The 19,558-nt window shown below is 35.5% G+C and overlaps 1 protein-coding gene across 4 annotated transcripts in view; it reads left to right on the forward strand.

The window, feature by feature from the left end:
- The first annotated feature begins 1,360 nt into the window (after positions 1-1,360).
- PRMT3 (protein arginine methyltransferase 3) overlaps positions 1,361-19,558 on the forward strand; it is a 136,801-nt gene continuing 118,603 nt past the window's right edge. For 2 of the 4 annotated variants that reach the window (XM_063093687.1, XM_063093688.1), the window contains exons 1-8: positions 1,361-1,576; positions 1,847-1,982; positions 3,751-3,833; positions 5,268-5,317; positions 5,945-6,047; positions 11,726-11,885; positions 13,021-13,165; positions 17,501-17,566. In XM_063093687.1, coding sequence (XP_062949757.1) covers positions 1,549-1,576; positions 1,847-1,982; positions 3,751-3,833; positions 5,268-5,317; positions 5,945-6,047; positions 11,726-11,885; positions 13,021-13,165; positions 17,501-17,566 — 771 coding nt within the window. In that variant the 5' untranslated portion in view covers positions 1,361-1,548. The remainder of the gene's footprint in view (positions 1,577-1,846; positions 1,983-3,750; positions 3,834-5,267; positions 5,318-5,944; positions 6,048-11,725; positions 11,886-13,020; positions 13,166-17,500; positions 17,567-19,558) is intronic. The other 2 variants (XM_063093689.1, XM_063093690.1) reach the window with 2 other exon arrangements.

Raw genomic sequence — 19,558 nt, forward strand, 5'->3', positions numbered from 1 at the left:
TAGTCAATTTAATTAGATAAACGTGCCAAGCATAGTGCAAGCCTCTGCGACTACAGCTTGGGACATTACCTACTGACATTACTGCTGCCTACTCCCACCTAGGAAAGAATTCTATGATTTGAGTAGAAAGAAGGAAAGGAAGAAAGGTGGTATGAGACACAGGTATGCTTGTGTTCTCCATGCTGTGGCCAGATTGTTACTTTCTAAACACATCTGACAGAATCACTCCCTTGCTTAAATCAAACAGTTAAACTGCTTCCCATTTAAGATAAAGTTAATACTTATGTCTAAGCACTTTATATGTATTAACTCATTTTATCCTTACTGTAGCCCTGAGGGTTAGTGCGGTCATTTTCCCCGTGTTGTAGCTGAGGAAACTGAGGCAGAGGGAAGTCAGATAACTGGCTTAATATTCTGTACAGATGGTTGGTTCAACTTATGATTTTTTGACTTAATCCTCCAGTGTCCACTGAAGCTTGAAATGTACTTGGCAAACTAGTCCCTGTAAAAATGGACTGAATCACTCAAATCATTTTGCTGCCCCCAGCACAGCAGTTCAACCGTTATGTTTTTCACTTTCAGCACAATATTCAATAATTTACATGAGATATTCAACAATTTGTTATAAAATAGGCTTTGTGTTAGATGACTATGCCCAACTGTAGGCTACTGTAATGTTCTGAGCATGTTTAAGGTATATGATAGGCTAAACTATGATGTTCGGTAGGTTAGGTGCATTAACTGCATTTTGACTTACCGTAGGTTTACCCGGGTATAACTCCATAGTAAGTCGAGGAGCATCTGTAGTTACAAAGTGACATAAGTAGGATTCAAACCCAGTAGGATGGCTCTACTCCATGCTCTCACTTAACCACTTCAAAGATTAAAAATCCTTTTTTTGGTTTTGGCCCCCATTTGATCTCCACAGTGCACCCACAAGGGCTCATGCACTTAGTTTCCTCTCCCCAGTTGCAGCCCCAGGAATCAGAGAGCCCAGCGATCACAGTCGAGCCCTCCAGGCCCTCGCCTGCGTTAGGCCGCCTCCGCCACCAGAGGGCGCCGCGGGCTGACCGCCCCTCCACTAACCACTCATCCCGGGAACAAGGGACGCACTGAGAACTCGATGCAGACAGCAAAACCGCTGCGGCGTCTCCACCTCTGGGCTGAGGCCCGCAAGCCGGAACCTCCCGCCAAGGCCTGCTGCAGCCGGAGGAGACAAAACTCACGACCAAGCCTTCGACACTCAGCCCTCATTACAGCGCTTGCTCGGCGCGCACCGCGTCAACCCTGCAGCGGGAGGGCGGAGGCCAAGCTCTGGCCCCACCCGTCGCCTCACGTGACCAACCTCGAGGCCGGAAGAGCTCGCGAGCCAGCGCGCGCTCGCCGGTTTCCAAGAGTCCGCGAAGGTCCGCAGCTCGGTCCCTGCCGCGCGCGTGCGTGCTCGTTCCCGGGGCTTGACCCGGAGAGGCGGGCGGTGGCTGCGCGCGCGCGCGCTGCCTAGCCGGATCCCCGCCCCCAGGCACGCCGGATTCCCGGGGCGCCACGGCCATGTGCTCGTTAGCGTCGGGTGCTACCGGTGGGTACCCTTACCCCTCAGCACCGGTTCGGTCGGCCCCAGGCCGCGCCGCTGTGGGGCCGACGAAAGCCACTCCCCTTCCCCGACTCCCCCCGGGACGCGGCCCGGGCGTGGGGCCTTGCAGGGAGGGTGGAGGTCCTGGGTGAGGGCTGCGGGTGAGGGGCCGGGGAAGTGCTCACCCAGGGAGAGAGAGCCTCCTCCCCACCCTGCTTCTCGGGCTCCTGGTCGCACTGGTGTCCCAGGCAGATCTGACCGTTGTGTGTGTGTTAGGCGGCCGGGGCGCTGTGGAGAATGAGGAGGACCTGCCAGAACTGTCGGACAGCGGTGACGAGGCCGCCTGGGAGGATGAGGACGATGCTGATCTCCCCCACGACAAGCAGCAGACTCCCTGCCTGTTCTGTGACAGGTTCGTCCATCTCAGCGCTCGGCCCGAGCCCTAGGGTGCCCGGGCCGCGTGGGATCCGTGTGGTCTGCCCAGGAACGACTGGTCAGGAGCTGAACTAGAGTGTCCTGTCCTCGAATTCTTGAACCAGTGGTAGGGGGTGAGGACTTGTTGAGAAGGAAGACCCACAGTGGTATAGAGGGAGGAGCCATGAACTGGAAAGCCAGGTTACATAACTTGTCTTCAGGCTTGTTTCCCCTTGTGTGAAATGAGACTGTTTTGGACTGGATCTGTGGTTCCCAAATCTAGTTGTGCACCCTTGTCACCTGAGACACTTAAAAAATAAACACAGATGCTGAACTCTGCATCTCAGTCCTTGTAAATGAAGACTGGAGTCTAGGAATCTTCTATTTTTATAAGGACACTATCTGAGGTGATTCTAACTAGTGTGGGAGCCACACTGAACTAGATAATACCCAAGGACCGTTCCAGTTTTATCATTCTGTGATTCTTTGACCAGTACAGAGCTTCTCAGCTGTAACATTTCTATCTGAGCCATTTAAATAGTCTCTTAGTTCACCTTTCTTAAGTAGGGGCTCCCCACCTGTTGGAGAGGAAGGAATTGAGACCTTTTTCACTTAGGGGAAAAGAGATTGCAATATCAGTAACTTGTCTTATTCTCAAACTCATGTTCTTTCCTCTTAAAATTCTGCCTCAGTCTCAAGAAGCTTAGACTTTGGCTGCTTTCCTGGACAAGTGGGCATGAAAGAGGCTTGGTTGGTTCTGGGCAGTGTTACTTCAGTGAACATTTTCTAGCGTCCCATATATCTGGGCATGGTGCTCTCATTAGTGTTCTCATGTATAGCCTCATTGGGTAGGTCGAATGTCTGCATAAACTCCAGTTGTCATAGACATTAATTGAGCATCAGGGTGCAGTGCTTGTGACAGGCTCCATAAATACTGCAAATAACCTATCTTGGCAAACATTTGTTGAAAGTTAACTGCTGCACATGTGCTAGGAATATAGATGAGGTATGCAGTTTCTCTGCTGTGTATTCCTATTTTACATGTTGTCCTTCAGTTTTGCAGGTCACATACAAAGAGGCTTAGTCCTCACAGTGTCTGTAATGCAAGTTCTTTGAGAACACCGCGAGATCTCTTTTGAAATATGGCATTTTGGGAATGTACCAACTATAAAACTACATTATATGCTTTAATTTTAAAAGCAGTTTGAGCTGTATAAATTCAAAGCATCTGAAAGCAGAGTTGACAGAGGAGAGAATAATCTCAAATAGGGAATTTTCATGACTTGAGAGAAATAGAATCTATCAACAGAAACTTTCTTAGAAGTCTTTTGAACAGAATAACCACAAAAATTCCTTGTACTATTTAAGTCAAGGGAACAGATATGATGTGGGGGTGGGACAGTGGGGAGGGGGTGGAGAAGAACAGGTAAAGGGGAATGAAAATCAAGTACAATGTATATGGAGAAGCAAAATAAAAATTTTAAAAAGTCTTAATAAGTTTAATGCTGTTAAGCAAATAAATTAACTTTGACATTTAAAAGGGAGTTAATTTGTTTTAGGTGTAAAATGGGACTTAGAAGTACAAGTTTAATTCCCTTTAGAAGCACAGGGTTCCATTCCTTTCATCTACGAGTGTCTTTGTTTTTCTTAATTTGACACACAAGTAGAAACCAGCACAGTGAAAAAAAAAGGTGTATATTTAACGTGAAATCAACGTTTAGAATTTATAGGGGACTATTCCATGAAGCTATTGCTTGATTTTTCAGGTTATTCACGTCTGCTGAAGAAACATTTTCACACTGTCAGTCTGAGCATCAATTTAGTATTGATAGCATGGTCCATAAACATGGTGAGTATTTTAGAATAAAGACAATTTTATTTGTGAAGTTTAAATTCAAATTTTGTAATTTTCCAGACACTTTTTTCTATACAAGTCCAATATAGTGAAACATATAACAAAAATTTATCTAACGGGAATGAAGTTTTTTTAACGTGGCATTTGAAGGAAGATTAATAGTACGTCACTCTTCTAGACAAGATTCACTGTAGTTAAGCTTATATTGGCTTCACAACTAAAAAGAAAAAAAACATGGCAGATGATTGCATTTTTATCATATTAGAATTAGGGAAAGCAAGGGTAGAGGTGGACTTTGGAAAAGGAGGTAGGTGATTATGAATCAAGTCAAAGCATAACATGAACTTCAAGGCCTACAAGATTGAGTTTTATAGGAAGTTTGGTAGAGAGTAGGGAAAAAAGAAGGATGAATTAAAGGTAATATGGTAAATATTTAGCTGATATTTCTATTGAAACTTGCATTGAAACATACTTACCCTACTATTAAAATCTTCCACTTTAAGTGGATATAGAAGAGCTATACCATTCCACTAAAGTTAACTAAATACAGAATTGGTTTTTTGGTCCCTGTGTTTATTAACAACTAGAAGGGACATTGTTGAAGAAGAGAAAATATTAGATTTTTAGGTCTCAGATAATCCTGTGATATAACAAGTTTGTAAATCATAAATCAACTGCAACTACTTTTGTAATACATAAATGACAGCTTCATTTTTCTCTTCCCTTTTTTTTGTGGGGGGCAGTTGGCGGGTACAGGGATTGAACCCTGGACCTTGGTGTTATCATCACTTTCTTCCTTTTTTAATGTTGCATTTTGAAACTGAATTGGAATCATACTTCAGATATAATTTTGTATGCTATTAATGCTTCCTCATAACAACATTTCTCGTGACAAATAATAATCAATTGGTTGGACATGTTATTGCTTTCCATTGTTTTAAATGCTGCTTCATTTCTGGAAAGATAGGAGAACCGGATAACAAGCTTTACTTTTTAAATTTGCATCATTTAACTTCACATGTCCTTGCGAAATTATAATTTGATAGGCACCATAAAAATTAGGATTTAGAAACTTCCAAGTCTGATATCAACTGCCACATACTAGGGAAAATCTAGGACCTAATTTTCCAGATTTGTATTCTGATAAATGAGGAGTAGAATTCTAAAAATTAATTTTCTATTTTTTAGAAATACAAGAACAACACTTAAAGATTTGTCACCTATGGCTGTTTCTCAAATAAAATTTCAGAAGTATCAAAATTATATACTATTTCTAATTCTCAATTAAAAATTCAAATACTGTAAGTAGTAGTTTAGAAGTCAGAAATATTTTATTATTTAATTACAGAAGCCTTCATAGACCCTGTCAATTAAACAAAACTCATATTATGTTAAAATAGGTGAATTATTTCTTTTTTCCCCCTTTAGGACTTGACTTTTATGGATACATTAAACTAATAAATTTTATTAGACTTAAGGTAAGTTGGCATCTTAATTTCCAGTATTGTTTAGAAATTAAAGAAATGCCACAATGACTGTCAGTGCACTGATTATCTAAAAGATATGAGGAAGTGTTGTATAAGGAACTATTTTAAATTTGTTACTCATTGTGAGAATCATGGATATTAGGAACTAGCACCAAGTAAATATATACACATACTTACAAGTGTCATGTTTAACTGTGTCTAAGGTGAATCAGTGTTATATGAAAAAGTAATTCAGTGTCAGATAAAGGGAAATACAGGTAGACAGTATTTCGGGAAAATCAGAAGTAATTTCTAGTGTCATTTCAAGTTCTTTGGTTGTTCTTTTTTCCGTTTTTTTCAAATACTTTATTCTTTTTTTGTCCTACTCAAATGAATTTTAATATTATCACTTTCCCCAAATCTAAACAATATAAAACTTTGCATTGAAACCATTAATCAAGCAATCATCTTGTCAAATTAATGAAATGACAGGTGAATACAGACTCCTTAAGTAGAGGCATGTTGATTTTGTGTAATGTAGACATGATTTCTTTTTCTGTTTAATTTTCTTAGTTTTTATTAGGGAAATTTTGTGATTATATGCAATAAAAAAAAAAGTGCAATTAATTTTACATCCAGAATCCTGCAGTTGAGTATATGAATTCCATATACAATCCAGTGCCTTGGGAGAAAGAAGAGTATTTGAAGCCAGTATTAGAAGATGACCTTTTACTTCAATTTGGTAAGATGAACATACTGTATCTACATTAATTAATGTAGGACAATTTGTTATGGCAAAATAAAATAGAGGTAAAGTGTTTTTGGAAAATACTTTACCTTTTTTATTCTCTAAAGACCTCATCAGGTTGTTGGTTTCAATGGAAAGGTTAAGTCACTTAAAAACTGACAGTCACACTGACAATTAATTACTAGGGAGGAATTTAGAAATATGAGCTTGTTTGAACACTTTCTACAGGATATTTTGAAATATAGGGAGACTTGAGAATAATTTTTAGTTGTTAGGAACAGATTTTAAAAAACTTTAAAGTAGAGTTTATAATATTTGTTATTTTTGTTGTATATTTAGGTCAGGCAATTGATTTTTCTTAAGACATCTAATTTGAATTTTTGATGCAGAACAGAATACACTCAAATTTTCTTTTCTTTCTTTTTTTTTTTTTCGGTGGCTGGTTAGTAGAAGGATCCAAACCCTTGACCTTGGTGATATCAGCATGATGCTCTAACCATGTGAGCTAACTGGCCCGCCCTTCCACTCAAATTTTCATTTTCATTTTGCCCTCATATACTAAACCTTAAGCTTCTACTGTATCAGGGTCACTTTCATTTTTTGACTATAGTTTTCTTTCTTAGTTTGTTGCTCAGTGCTTTGGTTCATTCCTTATTCAACATAAGTCTTGTGAAAATTCTGTTGGTCTCACAGATTATGGATATGATCTATAGGAGTGAAGTTATATATTCTTTTCTTATTTATACTTTTATTTCATGCTTCTTGTGCCATTCAGGTGAGATAGAGGGTTTGCTTCTTCAGATCAGCAAGACCATTCTAAACAGACACATACCTTAACAGATAATAGTTTACAGTGTGTATTTGTGCAGTTCTTTGATTATTACCATTCACTTTCTTGAGAAATCATTGTACAATCATTGAGTTGTGTTGCAGTGATGTAGTAAGAACCTTAATGTGGTATTTAGAAATTATGTGACCTTACGCAAAGCACTAAAGCTTTTTGGTTTTAAGTCTTTTCATCTGTAAAATGAGGAATTAGGGCCAGATTTTTGAGATTCTTTTTAGCTATAAAGTTTGGTGATTGCCAGCTTGATTCTTCCCCCTTTTCTCAACTTCTTTTTTATCTCACTTCTTTTCAGAGTGACCAAAGTGATCTCTGATAAATGACAAAGCGCCTAGTAGGTATTCTTCATGATTTCCTAAATTCAAAATGATCAATTGAACACTGACAGGGTGAAAGCAGTATGTTAAATGCTTTAGGAACATGAAGAAATGAATGTCAGAACCCTTTCCACACCCCAGTCTAATAGTAGGTTTTTCTTTTTTTTTAATGTCTCTTCTGTATTTCAATATTATGTACCATATGGTAAGTTTCATGAGAAGTAGAAAAGGTAATGCAGTTTAGAAGAGGAAGCAATTACTCAGATCAATGACCGATACTAATTGAGTGCTGTGTGCTGGTCACTGTGGATACAGATTAGTATTGACCTCTTAATTCTCTAAAGGTATATAAACTTAGTTTCTTTCAGCCTTAATTTTAATTTATAAAAAAAGTAACAGTGGCACCTACCTTATAAGATTGTTATGAAGATAATGCATATTAGTATGATTGCTGCCACAGGGTAAGTGGTTAATAAAGGAGAATTTATTGTTATTAGTAAATAAATAAATTCTACAGAGTTTACATGAAGTCATGACTAAGATATGGAACAGTTAAAGGGCCTATAAAAGGAAGTGGAACTTGAACTGGGCATGATCTTAAGTGCATTGCCCACATTCTTTCTAACAATCTGTGCTCCTGGCCATTGGTGGAGAAAGATGGAAGAAAAAGTTGTCTGACAGGAGCTCCCTTATAGGTGACTTGACACTTTTCTCTTGCTTCTTTTAAGATTCTGTCTTTGTCTTTGAGCTTTACCAGTTTGATTATAATGTGTCTTGGAGAGGATCTTTTTGAGTTGGATCTGTTTGTGGGTCTTTGAGCCTCCTGGATCTGAAGGTCCGCATCCCTCCCTATACCCGGGAAGTTTTCCATTATTATTTCATTGAATAGGTTTTCCATGCCTTTTCCTTTCTCCTCCCCTTCTGGAACACCCATGATTCAAATGTTTGTGCACTTAAGGTTGTCTACTAACTCTCTTAGATTTTCTTCATTTTTTAAAAATCATTTTTCCTTTTTTTGGTCCTCCTGGGTTATTTCCAAAAGACTATCTTCAAGATCAGGAATTCTTAGTTCTGCTTGTTATAGCCTGCTGCTGAACCTCTTGGTTGTGTTTTTTGGTTTTTTGAGTGAATCTTTCAGTTCCATGAATTCTGCTACATTCTTTTTTAAGGTGTTAATCTCTTTATAAATTTCTTCCTTCAAATCCTGGATGTTTTCTCATTTCATTATGTTATCTGAGTTTCTACCTCAGTGGGTTCCTTGAGATTGTTGGTCAGAATTCCTTTTCAGTCATTTGAAGGGTTTCCTGCTCTATAGGGTCTAGTATTTGAGAATTACTGTATTCTCTTGGTGGTGTCATATTTTCTTGGATTTTTGTATTTCTGGTATCTCTATGTGGATGTCTGGTCATCTGGTAGAGCAGTTGCTTCTTCTATTACCCTGGAGTGAGCTTTGAGGACAGAGACATCCTTTTTTTTTTCCAGTCTCCACTACTGACTCTCCTTGTGTCACTGCAGTCAAGTGGCAGGCTGCCTACACGGTGGCTGTGGCTCCTGCTGTGGAGTGCTTTTGCAGTAGCTGTGGCTGTGGCGGTGGATGTGGTGGGCCACCTGCACAGAAGTGGTGTTTTTGGTGTTCTCCTTGCCTGCTTCTGGGCAGGGGATGTTGCCCTCAGCTCCTTCCTAGGACCTGGGGTGTGCTCTATTTCTTGCCTGCTTTCACACAGAGGGGGCTGTCCTCAGCTCCTGCCTAGGACCCCGGGCATGCTCTTAATTTTCATCTTTTCATTGAGTCAATTTTTAACTTTGTTAATTTATTCTATTTGTATGGTTTTCTTTTTACTTCATTGATTGTTGCTGTTAACTTTTTAATTTTTTCCTCTACTTAATTTGTGTTTATTTGGCTCATGTTTCTAGTTTCTTAAAGATGAACTTTGGTTATTTGGTTTTAGACTATTCTTATATATTATAAACTTTTAAAGATATAAGTTTCTCTCTTAGCACGGCTTTAGCTACGTCCTACAAATTTTGAAGTGTTGCATTTTTATTGTTTAATTGAGCATATTTTAACCATTTCTTATAATTTATTTTTGGACTTATGGCTCATAGAAGAATGTGTTGTTCAAGTTTTAAATATTTGTGTCTTTTGCAAACATCTCATTGATTTCTAATTTGATTTCATTGTGATTGATGATCATACTCTGTAGTTTCATCCCTTTTACATTTGTTGAGACTTATTTTTATGACCTGGCACATTGTCTTTCTTGGTGAACATACTGTTTGTTTTTGAAAAGAATGTATATTCTTCATTTGTTAGATGAAGTATTCTGTAAATATTAGTTCAGGGTGCTGAATCATTTCGTTCAGATCTTTCAAGTCTTTTTGCATATTTTTCGTCTAGTTCTGTCAGTTGTTGAGAGGGTTGTATTTAAATCTCTGTCATTGAAGGATTGTCTATTTTTGCATTTAATTGCTTCATGTACTGTTTTGGAGCTCTTTTGTGAGGTTTATACACGTTTATAATCATTATGTCTTCCTTAAAAATTGACCACCTTTTGTGGTATTGCTCATCTACCTAAATGAAGTATCCAGGTAGTTTGAACATCCTGAGACAGAATGTAGATGTGGAAATTTATCTTTCTGAGTATGATTTGGGATTTTGACAGATTGTAGTTATGAATCTTAATGTTTATGGAATCCATAATATGATATGTACATATTATTAATGTTAAAAGTTATTATGACTAATTTTTGTTATAGCAGAAAGCAAAACAGAAACATCCCAGACAATTTGAAGAATTCTGAGAACAAAGTACAAAATGAGGATTGTAGTAGGAAGTGGAAGATATATCAGGCTTAAATAGTTTAGAAATATTTTGTTGTGCTCATTAATTTTTGGTGAATTAAATAGCGAATGAGTCTGTAGTTTTTAAAAACAATGACTCAGTATTCTGCCAGAGTGATTAGAGGCTAGTGACACACTGCACTGCTTTTCTAACAAGAGTTCAACTTAGGCTCTGGTCTCTTAATTGTAGTATTATCATGTATTTGTTAAGCTTAGCTATATTTTCCCAGCTCTGAAGAAGTGTTTTCATAAGAATCACAACTAAAAACTGAACAGGATTTAAAAAAAAGTCAGATATCCCCGAGTGCTGTACTGAAGAGAAAATATAGTATTTGTGTTGTTTATTGCTCTAAGTTGATTTAAAAGTTAATTAGACTAGCAAATGGACATTGGGATTTTGTAAAACTCACTTGCTCCATATATTTTGTTTCAGGGTTATTAGTTCTATGACAGAAGTTAATGATTTGTATGTAGTGAAATTAAAATTAAACCAAGAATTTTTAGTAATATCAGGAATTAGGTTATTTAATAATATCAGCAGTAAGATGTTAGCTTATAGAGTGCACTGCATCTTGCCTAGAGTGAAAGTTGTTGAATATACAGAATTCTTTATCTGCACACTATACTTAAGGAATATTTTTTTTCTCCACCCTTCTGAAGGTATATTTGATAAATGGAAATTGAATACATTTAAGATGTACAATGTGATTATCTGATATAGGTATACATTGTGAAATTATTACCACAGTCAAGCTAATTAATACATCCATGATCTCAGATACAGTTTTTTTGTGTGTGTGATGAGAACGCTCAAGATGTACTGTCTTACCAAATTTTGAGTATACAATATGGCATTATTAACCCTAGTCACCATGCTGTAGATTAGATGGCCAGACCTTGTTCAAACTGGAAGTTTTTACCTTTTGACCAACATCTCTGCATTTCCCCCAACTGTCATTCTACTCTCTGCTTTTGTGAGTTTTTTTGAGATACCACATATAAGTAAGATCATGCAGTATTTGTTTTTCTGGGTCTGGCTTATTTCACTTAGCATAATGTCCTCCAGGTTCATCCAGTTGTTGCAAATGGCAGGATTTCCTTTAAGGAATGTCTTTATGTAATACCTGCTGTTCTACAGATATCAGACACAGGCTGAGAGGTGGCCTTGTATAGTGGCAAGAACAAAGGCTAGGAAGGCAGATGTGGGTTTAAATCTTGGCTTCTCGTTAAACAACTCTATGACTTTGGGTTAGTCACTTAATTTCTCTGTAATTTATTTTTCCCATGCCGATAGTCGGGATAAATATTTACATCTTAGGTTTGTTTTGAGGATGGAAGGAGACTTATCACAGGTACTTGAAAGATACCTGGTGCTTAATAAATAATAATTTTTTTCTACTTTTTTCTTTCTTCCTTGGTTTGGTTCAATATAATTAATACTTACACATGTGTTCAATTTAGCTAACTAATGAAAAACAGCCTAATAGCGTACTCTTTGAATTCAAATTGAAACTGTTTGGATGTAAAATACTTAATTAAAAGTACTTTTACTAATTTTTCTCAGTTGGCAACAGAATAGGCTCTTAGGATATATTTATTCCTGATATATTTATACTTGTTTCATTGTGTTAAGATGGCTCGATAATAATGTCCATTTTTTTTTTTTTAGATGTAGAAGATCTTTATGAACCGGTGTTAGTCCCATTCTTATACCCCAACGGACTCAGTGAAAATACATCTGTCGTTGAAAAATTGAAACATATGGAAGCTAGGGCACTGTCTGCTGAAGCTGCTTTAGCTAGAGCACGTGAGGATCTTCAAAGAATGAAGTAATTTATCAGTCTTGCAGAAAATTGTTTTGATCCCTCAAATAATGCAGCTACTGGCGAGGTAGAATATAATAGAACATTTTATATACTAGAAAGCACAATGTAGTAAAAATATGTAGCATTTTTAAACATTTGGATATACTGGATTCATATTACCTGTTCTCATATACTTCTTCATAATTACTTTGTACTAATGGTAATTATTCTGATAGGTGTTTTCTTCTTGAATGTTTTTGTTCTTTGATATTGTCTTCCAATTTTTCTGTTTCCAATTGATTTTACTTTTCCTATCTTAGATTTTAAATGGAAGGATTAGTGTTTTATAGGTTTGGAGAAAATACAAGGTAAGTTTTATGTATATGCATATCACCTGGGGATCTTGTTAAAATGTAGATTCTGATTCAGGAGTTCCGGAGTAGGGCTTGAGATTCTTTATTTCTAACAAGTATACCTTCTAACCTTTACCTGTTGGGTTTGGAAGCTGATTGCTATTGCCTGAGTACCCATTTGATGATTTTCAAGACTGTCCAGGAGGAAAGATAGTAGAGCTAATTGTAGTTTCCCTTCCCTGTTCCTGAATTTTTATGCAGGATAACCTACTAACCAACACCAACTCTACCTTCTACTTCTTCCCCTTGCGTACCTTATAGATTCTTAACGTGTCATGATCAGAGAGTTTTACAGCTGGGGTGGATGGTGTTGGTGTATGTAAATAATTATATGGGTCTACTTTCTCCTTATTTAACCCTCCCAAGAGATAGTACAGTTTTAAAGATTATTAACAAAGTTGAAATATACTAAATTGATTCAGCTGCTAAAAAAGTTTTTAGAACAACAGAAATAATAAGGCTGAATAAAGGTAATGTGCTTATTTTTTTCAGTTAAAAAATAAACAGCTGTAATCCTCAATTGGCATTGTTTTTTGTGGTGTGCAGAAGGAATGCTTACAGCTGGGTTTGATTGTGCCATTGCTTAAGATCCAGCAGGGGGAGCTTTCAGTTGCTTAAGATAGAATGTGATTTAAAAGGCTCATCACACTCCACTCCCTCCTCCTTTCTTTTCCTCAACCTCTAGCCTTTCCTTTTTTCGTGGTACAATAAACCTGTCTCAAGGGTGTATTTCAAATTGATTACAGACAGTTTGCTCAGGATTTTGTGATGAACGCAGATGTCAGAACCTGCTCGTCATCTACTACTGCCATTGCAGACCTCCAGGAGGATGAGGATGGTGTTTATTTCAACTCATACGGGCATTATGGGATACATGAAGAAATGCTAAAGGTTAGGAAAGTACAAATGCGCCAAATCCATACTATAGTAAAAGTAGAATTGAACAGGGTCATTCTTCATATGTACGCTATAGGAGAACTGCTTTTCTTTCTTCTTTTTTTTTTTTTTTTTGCGAACTGCTTTTTAAACCTCTTTGCTTGATAGCTCATCTTGCATTGAAGAGATTACAGAGGCATCAAAGTCTTTGTAAATTCTATTTAAGGTCATTTTTAATCTTTATTATGAAATCACTTTTTGCTTAAAATAGAACATTGGAAACAACAACTGCTGACAGTTTTAGTTTTCTCAAAATTTGCAACTATTATGTTAAATAGAAACAATTAAATTATATGTTTGCCTTTTAATGTACAAAGGAATGATTGATTTTAGCATTTTAAGTAGCAATTCTGACTTTAGTTTGGGAAAATAATTCTTTGGTATAAAGTTTAATTATAAATAATTCTCACAATTGTTATAACATAATTTTTTTGCATTTGAAATCATTGATGTATAGAAGTATTTCCTGAATTGGTCAAATCAGGTTTTAAATCTTGTTGGTTTTAATTTTTACAGTGGTAACATCCATGTAAAATAAAAGTTGATTTCTAGCTGTTCTTGGTAATTATACATTTTACCAAGTATTTTATTGTAGATTTTAAAATAGCAAGATGTAATTTTTAATTCAGTGAAACTGAAAATATATAACTAGAGTGAAATAAATGTTGGAATATAAAAGTTATTGAAAATCTTAGATGTTTATGTCTGAATTTCAGATGCTACCATTACTTTTCCTTAAAACCAACCAACAAAAAATCCCTTCCTAAATTTTTCCTCTAAACATTGTTTTCTTTTACAGGAGCCCTAAGACTAAGTTTCCCTGAAAACATATGCATTTAAAGTAACTAGGGATTTTTAATAACGTGTATATATTTTGTTGACTCAGTTTTGCAGGATCACAGAGTGGAAGTTTGCTGATTCATAGTAGTAGTAATTACATAGGGTCTTTTAAAGCAGTGTCACATCATTAGTAATGACATGTCACAGTTGGTTGTGCTTTTTGTTGTCACTTGGGTAATGACATAGCATTACAAATAACAGATATTTTATAAGTAATAAATTATTTTAAGTCCAGAGTGAATTTAAAAGTAATTGACTTACTCCATTTTCTTTGTTAAAATTACTTTTATTATGTCTATAAAATTTTCTTTAAAGGAGTTAATCTGAGCCTCTGTTTGTCATTTAAATAACCTTATCAATCAGTTTAAATGCCATGAACCTTTAATATCTTTGGTGTGAAAATTGTGTTGGGCCTTTCAGATAGGTAAAGGTCAGTAGAGTATAGTGTTGTCAGTACAGTCATCAGGGAAATCCAGTTTGAGGACTTACCATTTACAGATCTCTGTCTTGGACACTTGTAGCTATATGTCAATAACTAGAGGATCTTCACACCCAACAATATCCCTTTAAGTCCTTTTGATTCCATAAAGATTTAAAAGTTCCAGTTTGACGTTTTCAATGACATCTTTTCCCTTTCAGAGAATCACTTAAGAATCCTTATCAATATCATTCTCTGTGTCTTAGTTTCCCTTAGCTATTGTACAGTGTAATTACCGTTTGGAGATGACTTGATTAATTGTTCATAGGAAATATAGGTATGTTCGATTCAAAAAGAAGTGTTTATCCATTTTATATTTTGCTAAGTTATGTGCTGTGGGTGAATGTGGAGGATGCCTTATATTAAGCCAAATTTCTTCTGTTTCTTATCAGAATGATTTTTAGCAACATAAATTGTTCATGGTTATCTAGAATAAGACTAGTAGAATCTTACCTATTTTTTACAAGTAATTTAAAATTGAGAAATCATATTTACAGGACTTATTTTTATTCTTAAAATTGGCCTTGCTATTATAAAATGTGATTTAGATTGTTGCTTAGTCTCAGATATTTTAATGACACTGTTTTTACACGTTTTGATTATAATTTTAAGTAGAAGTGGTTTGTGATCTTATTTGTGGAGTTAAAATGAAGATAACTTTTTTGAATTCCAGAAATCTAGTTGATGGGGGGATAGATTGCATGAACTTTCAAAAGTGGCAAGGGTGCCACTGTATCTTTTTGAAGAAGAGTCATTATTGACTAGTATAAATCTGAAATGCAGGACTCTTTTTTTCTTAAGGTTTTCAAAAGAAACGTTCACTCTGTTGTGCATATATCACAGATCATAGTACTACTTAATAATTTGAAATTTTAGTAATTTTTCTTTACTGCATTCTTTTTTTAGTATCTACAGCTGACTCATAACATTCTGTTCACCTTCACAAGACTACAAATTGAAAACATACTATTGTGCATGTAAAATTTATAGTCTATAAACTTTTCTGTTGTTTTTAGCCTCATTCTTAAATTTTTTTTATATTTGTGGGAGTAATTCCATGATACTTTACTAGTCTTAAAACATTGTCTTGCTCCTGAGTGTTAGAGCTCTAATTTTGTTCTCTTGTATTTTTTAGTTTTAAAAGGTTGGTGCAAAAGATCATTTTTAACCTTTCTGTTTATTATCTTGTTTTGTATTGAAGCATTAGCCTTTTGTTAGAATAAATTTTTAGAAATGAGTCTGAAAGCTAGTCTTCTATTTCTTTGCATTTTCATATTTAGTGGATTTTTCTTTCAAAAATTTCTTATTAAAGTTCTAAGTGCAAGGCAATATGTTCAGTATACTTTGGATTTCATTACACTGGGATGAGAATATGAACAAAAACAGAAGACTATATAGAAAGAGCTAGAATGAAGGATTGAAGTTCATTCAAGCAGCAGTGCATGGAGTTAGGACAGCCATCGGGATTCTATCGATTAAATTGGAGCAGTGGTGAAGCAGTGTGATTGGTGAGAGCTTTCTAAGTGACTGCATTCATGACAGATGCTTACCCTTTGTAGGTTATAGTGTAAGAAGAGTATTAGAAAGCTAAAGATGTATGAAATGGTATGCTTTAAAAAAAGACAGTTTTAAAATTAGATAATTAGTTTAAATATATAAATGTAATTAGACATTAGATTTTCTTAATAATTCTTAAAATAACTTCCAAGGAAAGATTTAATAAGCCTAATTTGAAACATTTTTTGTAAAGCAATTAAATAATCAGAAAGCATGGACTTAATTATGGATAGTTCCCTTTTTAGGTCCAGTAATTAAGTAGAATGATTTGCCTTTTAATTTAAAATCTTTATATTCTTTTTTTTAAAAAAATCCCAGTATTGGCATAAATATGTTTGGGGAGAGTATAGTTTTTATAACATTTTGATATTGTAGCATTTGTTTTATTTATTTTCTTTTTACCTAGTGTAAAACCTAAAACTAGAATTCTCATTCTGTGACATTTATTTTTATTGTGCTCATATTTTACTTACTTGGCAGCAGATCCCTTAACTGCTTAATTTGTAGTTAGTATTTTTCTTACCTTAGGGAATCAGCTCTGTTCACAAACCACTGTAAATGTTAGAGTTGAATGCCTGCCATGGTCGCAGGTCATGAGAGACCCTAGAGTGTAAGTCTGGTAATGTGGGCTACAGGGCTCAAATGATTTTCTTTTAGGCTTACAGGCTTTTAGGCATCATTTCTTACTACAGAAATTTCTAGAAACAAAACAAGATTATAAATCAGATAGGTGCTGATCAATGACTTTCTTAGAAAACGTACTTAGTGTAGCTTCATTTTTCATATGTAACTGCAACTTTTACATTTATCTATTTTGGTTTTTCCTCTTCCTTACTTTAATATAGATCCTAGTACAGGGAGGCAGGCTCTAGATTCTAGGCCTTATTTAAAGGAGCAAAATATCATGTTTGTCTTTTATTAGTTTTAATTAATTCTTGAAGTCTTATGGTGATTATGTTGGAAAGAGGAAAATGGGCATGTTTTTAAAGAATGTAGATAGATCTTATTTGACTTTCAATGATGTACTTAAATGTTTTCCTTGTGTGTTGTTGTTAACTGTGTTCTTTATTGTTTTCTTTTAGGAAAAAAAAAAACAAGCTTGGTTTCCCAGGGAAAGAGTAGCTGTAGAAACTAGCAATATGTGGGGCTGGCCCATGGCTCACTCGGGAGAGTGTGGTGCTGATAACACCAAGGCCACGGGCTTGGATCCCATATAGGGATGGCCAGTTAGCTCACTGGGTGAGCGTGGTGCTGACAACACCAAGTCAAGTGTTAAGATCCCCTTACCGGTCATCTTTAAAAAAAAAGAAAAGAAAAGAAACTAGCAATATGTGATAAAATAGCAAATATCTTTCTAAAAAATATATCTGTTCAGACTATTCTGTAAACACAATGTTTTCCTCTCTTTACCCTAGGACAAAGTACGAACAGAAAGCTACAGAGACTTTGTATACCAGAATCCACATATCTTCAAAGACAAGGTGAGTAGCACAGGTTACAGAATTGTACATTTTATGTTGTTTTGGGGAAGTAGAAATCCTCTTGGGTCATCATTGTGACAGCTGTTGATTTAATATACTCTGGCTTTATTTCAGGGAAGACTTTTATGATGCTGCTCTGTGGTGCAGGATACTGATAACAGAAATGGTGATTGGTGCTGTCATTCAACATACTTTTTTTTAACTGAAAGTCATTAATTACAGTGACATAGCTTAGTTAAACTTCGCTTGTCCAGATTATTTTGCTTAAACCATATTTTTGATTTACAGTAATTCCTGTGAATTTTTCAATGTACCAGATAAGCAGCATATCCAAGCATACTTTTAATTATTATTCTAGTTTAAGTAGTAAGAAATTAATAATTTTAAGAACTTATTAATGAGTGGGGCTAAATTATAAGGTAGAATTTATTTTATGTGCTTTCTTTTAATACCTTATTATTAACCACTTTATGAGACACTTTATAATTTACAAGTAGTTTTAATATTGCCTCAGGTTATTTCAAAAATGATTCTATAATCTGTGTCTGTGTGTGTTTCTGTTTGAAATTTATGTCATTTGTTTTTCCTCTCTTATGAATTTTTAAAAATTTTTCTCACTCCCTCCTTGTCCCTTTCTACATTGGCGTGGCTACTTAAAAGTTCGTGTTTTCTGTTTGTTCCTTCTTATTGGAAGTTAGTTCACTAATTTAGTCAAGAATATTATGATCTCTGCCATTTATATACCTTTGCTTGGGAATTTTTCCCCACTCTGTTCACTTCAAGAAAGTGTATGATTGATACCATACCAGGTTTTTGTAATTCCTCTTTTGCCTCTGTTGTGAAAGGTACTTCTTCAAGGTTACTTCGGAGGCTTTACATGATGTTGCAACACTGGGTAACAGCCTTTATGCTTTGAGACTCCCTTTTCCTGATTTTTAAATTGTTTGGAATATAATCTGGATTGGCTTTTTATTTTTTATGCCTCTTTCCTAAGAGCAGTGTTTCACTTGTGACTTATCTAAGACAAAAATATCCTGAAATTTATAATGGTGCTCTGATATCTTTTGGCCATAGCATTACCTATCATGAAAGATTTCTATCAGGAATGGTTGTGTTTATTTGTTTTTGCTGATTCCTGCCACAGATAAATAAATGATTTAATTATTAAAATTCTAGTTATTATCAATTCTGTGTATTTAGCTTTTTTGTATGCTTTTTATATGTTACTGTAGTGCAGACTAGGAATTTTTTCATAGTTTTTATATTTGCACTCAAGGACTGGAAACAATGTATTCAATATGTGTGTCTAAAAACCACTTTGTTTCCAGTGAAGCAAATTATGTTACTATTAAAAATGTTGCTTTGTATTTCCAGTTAGATTATGTCCAGATATTTATTTTATTTTTTTCCTTACTATGTTGTGTAGAAATTAAGCATGCACTGGTCTGGGAATCACTAATCTTGGCTAGTCAAGAGCCAGCTATATAATTTTGGGCAGGTAGTGATTCTCTTTGGGCCTCACCTGTAAAATGATTTTTTAGATCCCTTCTGCTTCTAAAATTCTATGATTTTTGTTATTGTAAAAGCATCATCATTGTCTTTCTTTGAACTATCTTCTCCTAATACTTTTTTGGTATAAATACCACAGGAGTTTATTAAGAAAGTAAGTTAGAGGTTTCTCCTTCAGTATTCTCTTGCATAGACTTTTGATTTACATTAGGTAAGAAATTACTGAAAGGGCTCAAGTAGTATCAATTATAAGATTAATCATTGAGAAATTAAGAATATGTGAATATTTCTATATACATAGAGCAATTTTTACTGAATTCAGAGATCTATACACAGTCACTTTTGCTCCTAGTTTTTATTATTTTTTTATTTTTATTTTTTCTTCTCCACACCCTTTATTTGTTGATTTAGTTGCTCCCCCCTCTTCAGATGTGGCCCCTGCTGCCTCTGACATGCACACATTGGCGTGTCCTCCCAGACTGA

Source organism: Cynocephalus volans, chromosome 4 (genome assembly GCF_027409185.1).
Source record: "Cynocephalus volans isolate mCynVol1 chromosome 4, mCynVol1.pri, whole genome shotgun sequence".
Taxonomy (NCBI): Eukaryota; Metazoa; Chordata; class Mammalia; order Dermoptera; family Cynocephalidae; genus Cynocephalus; species Cynocephalus volans.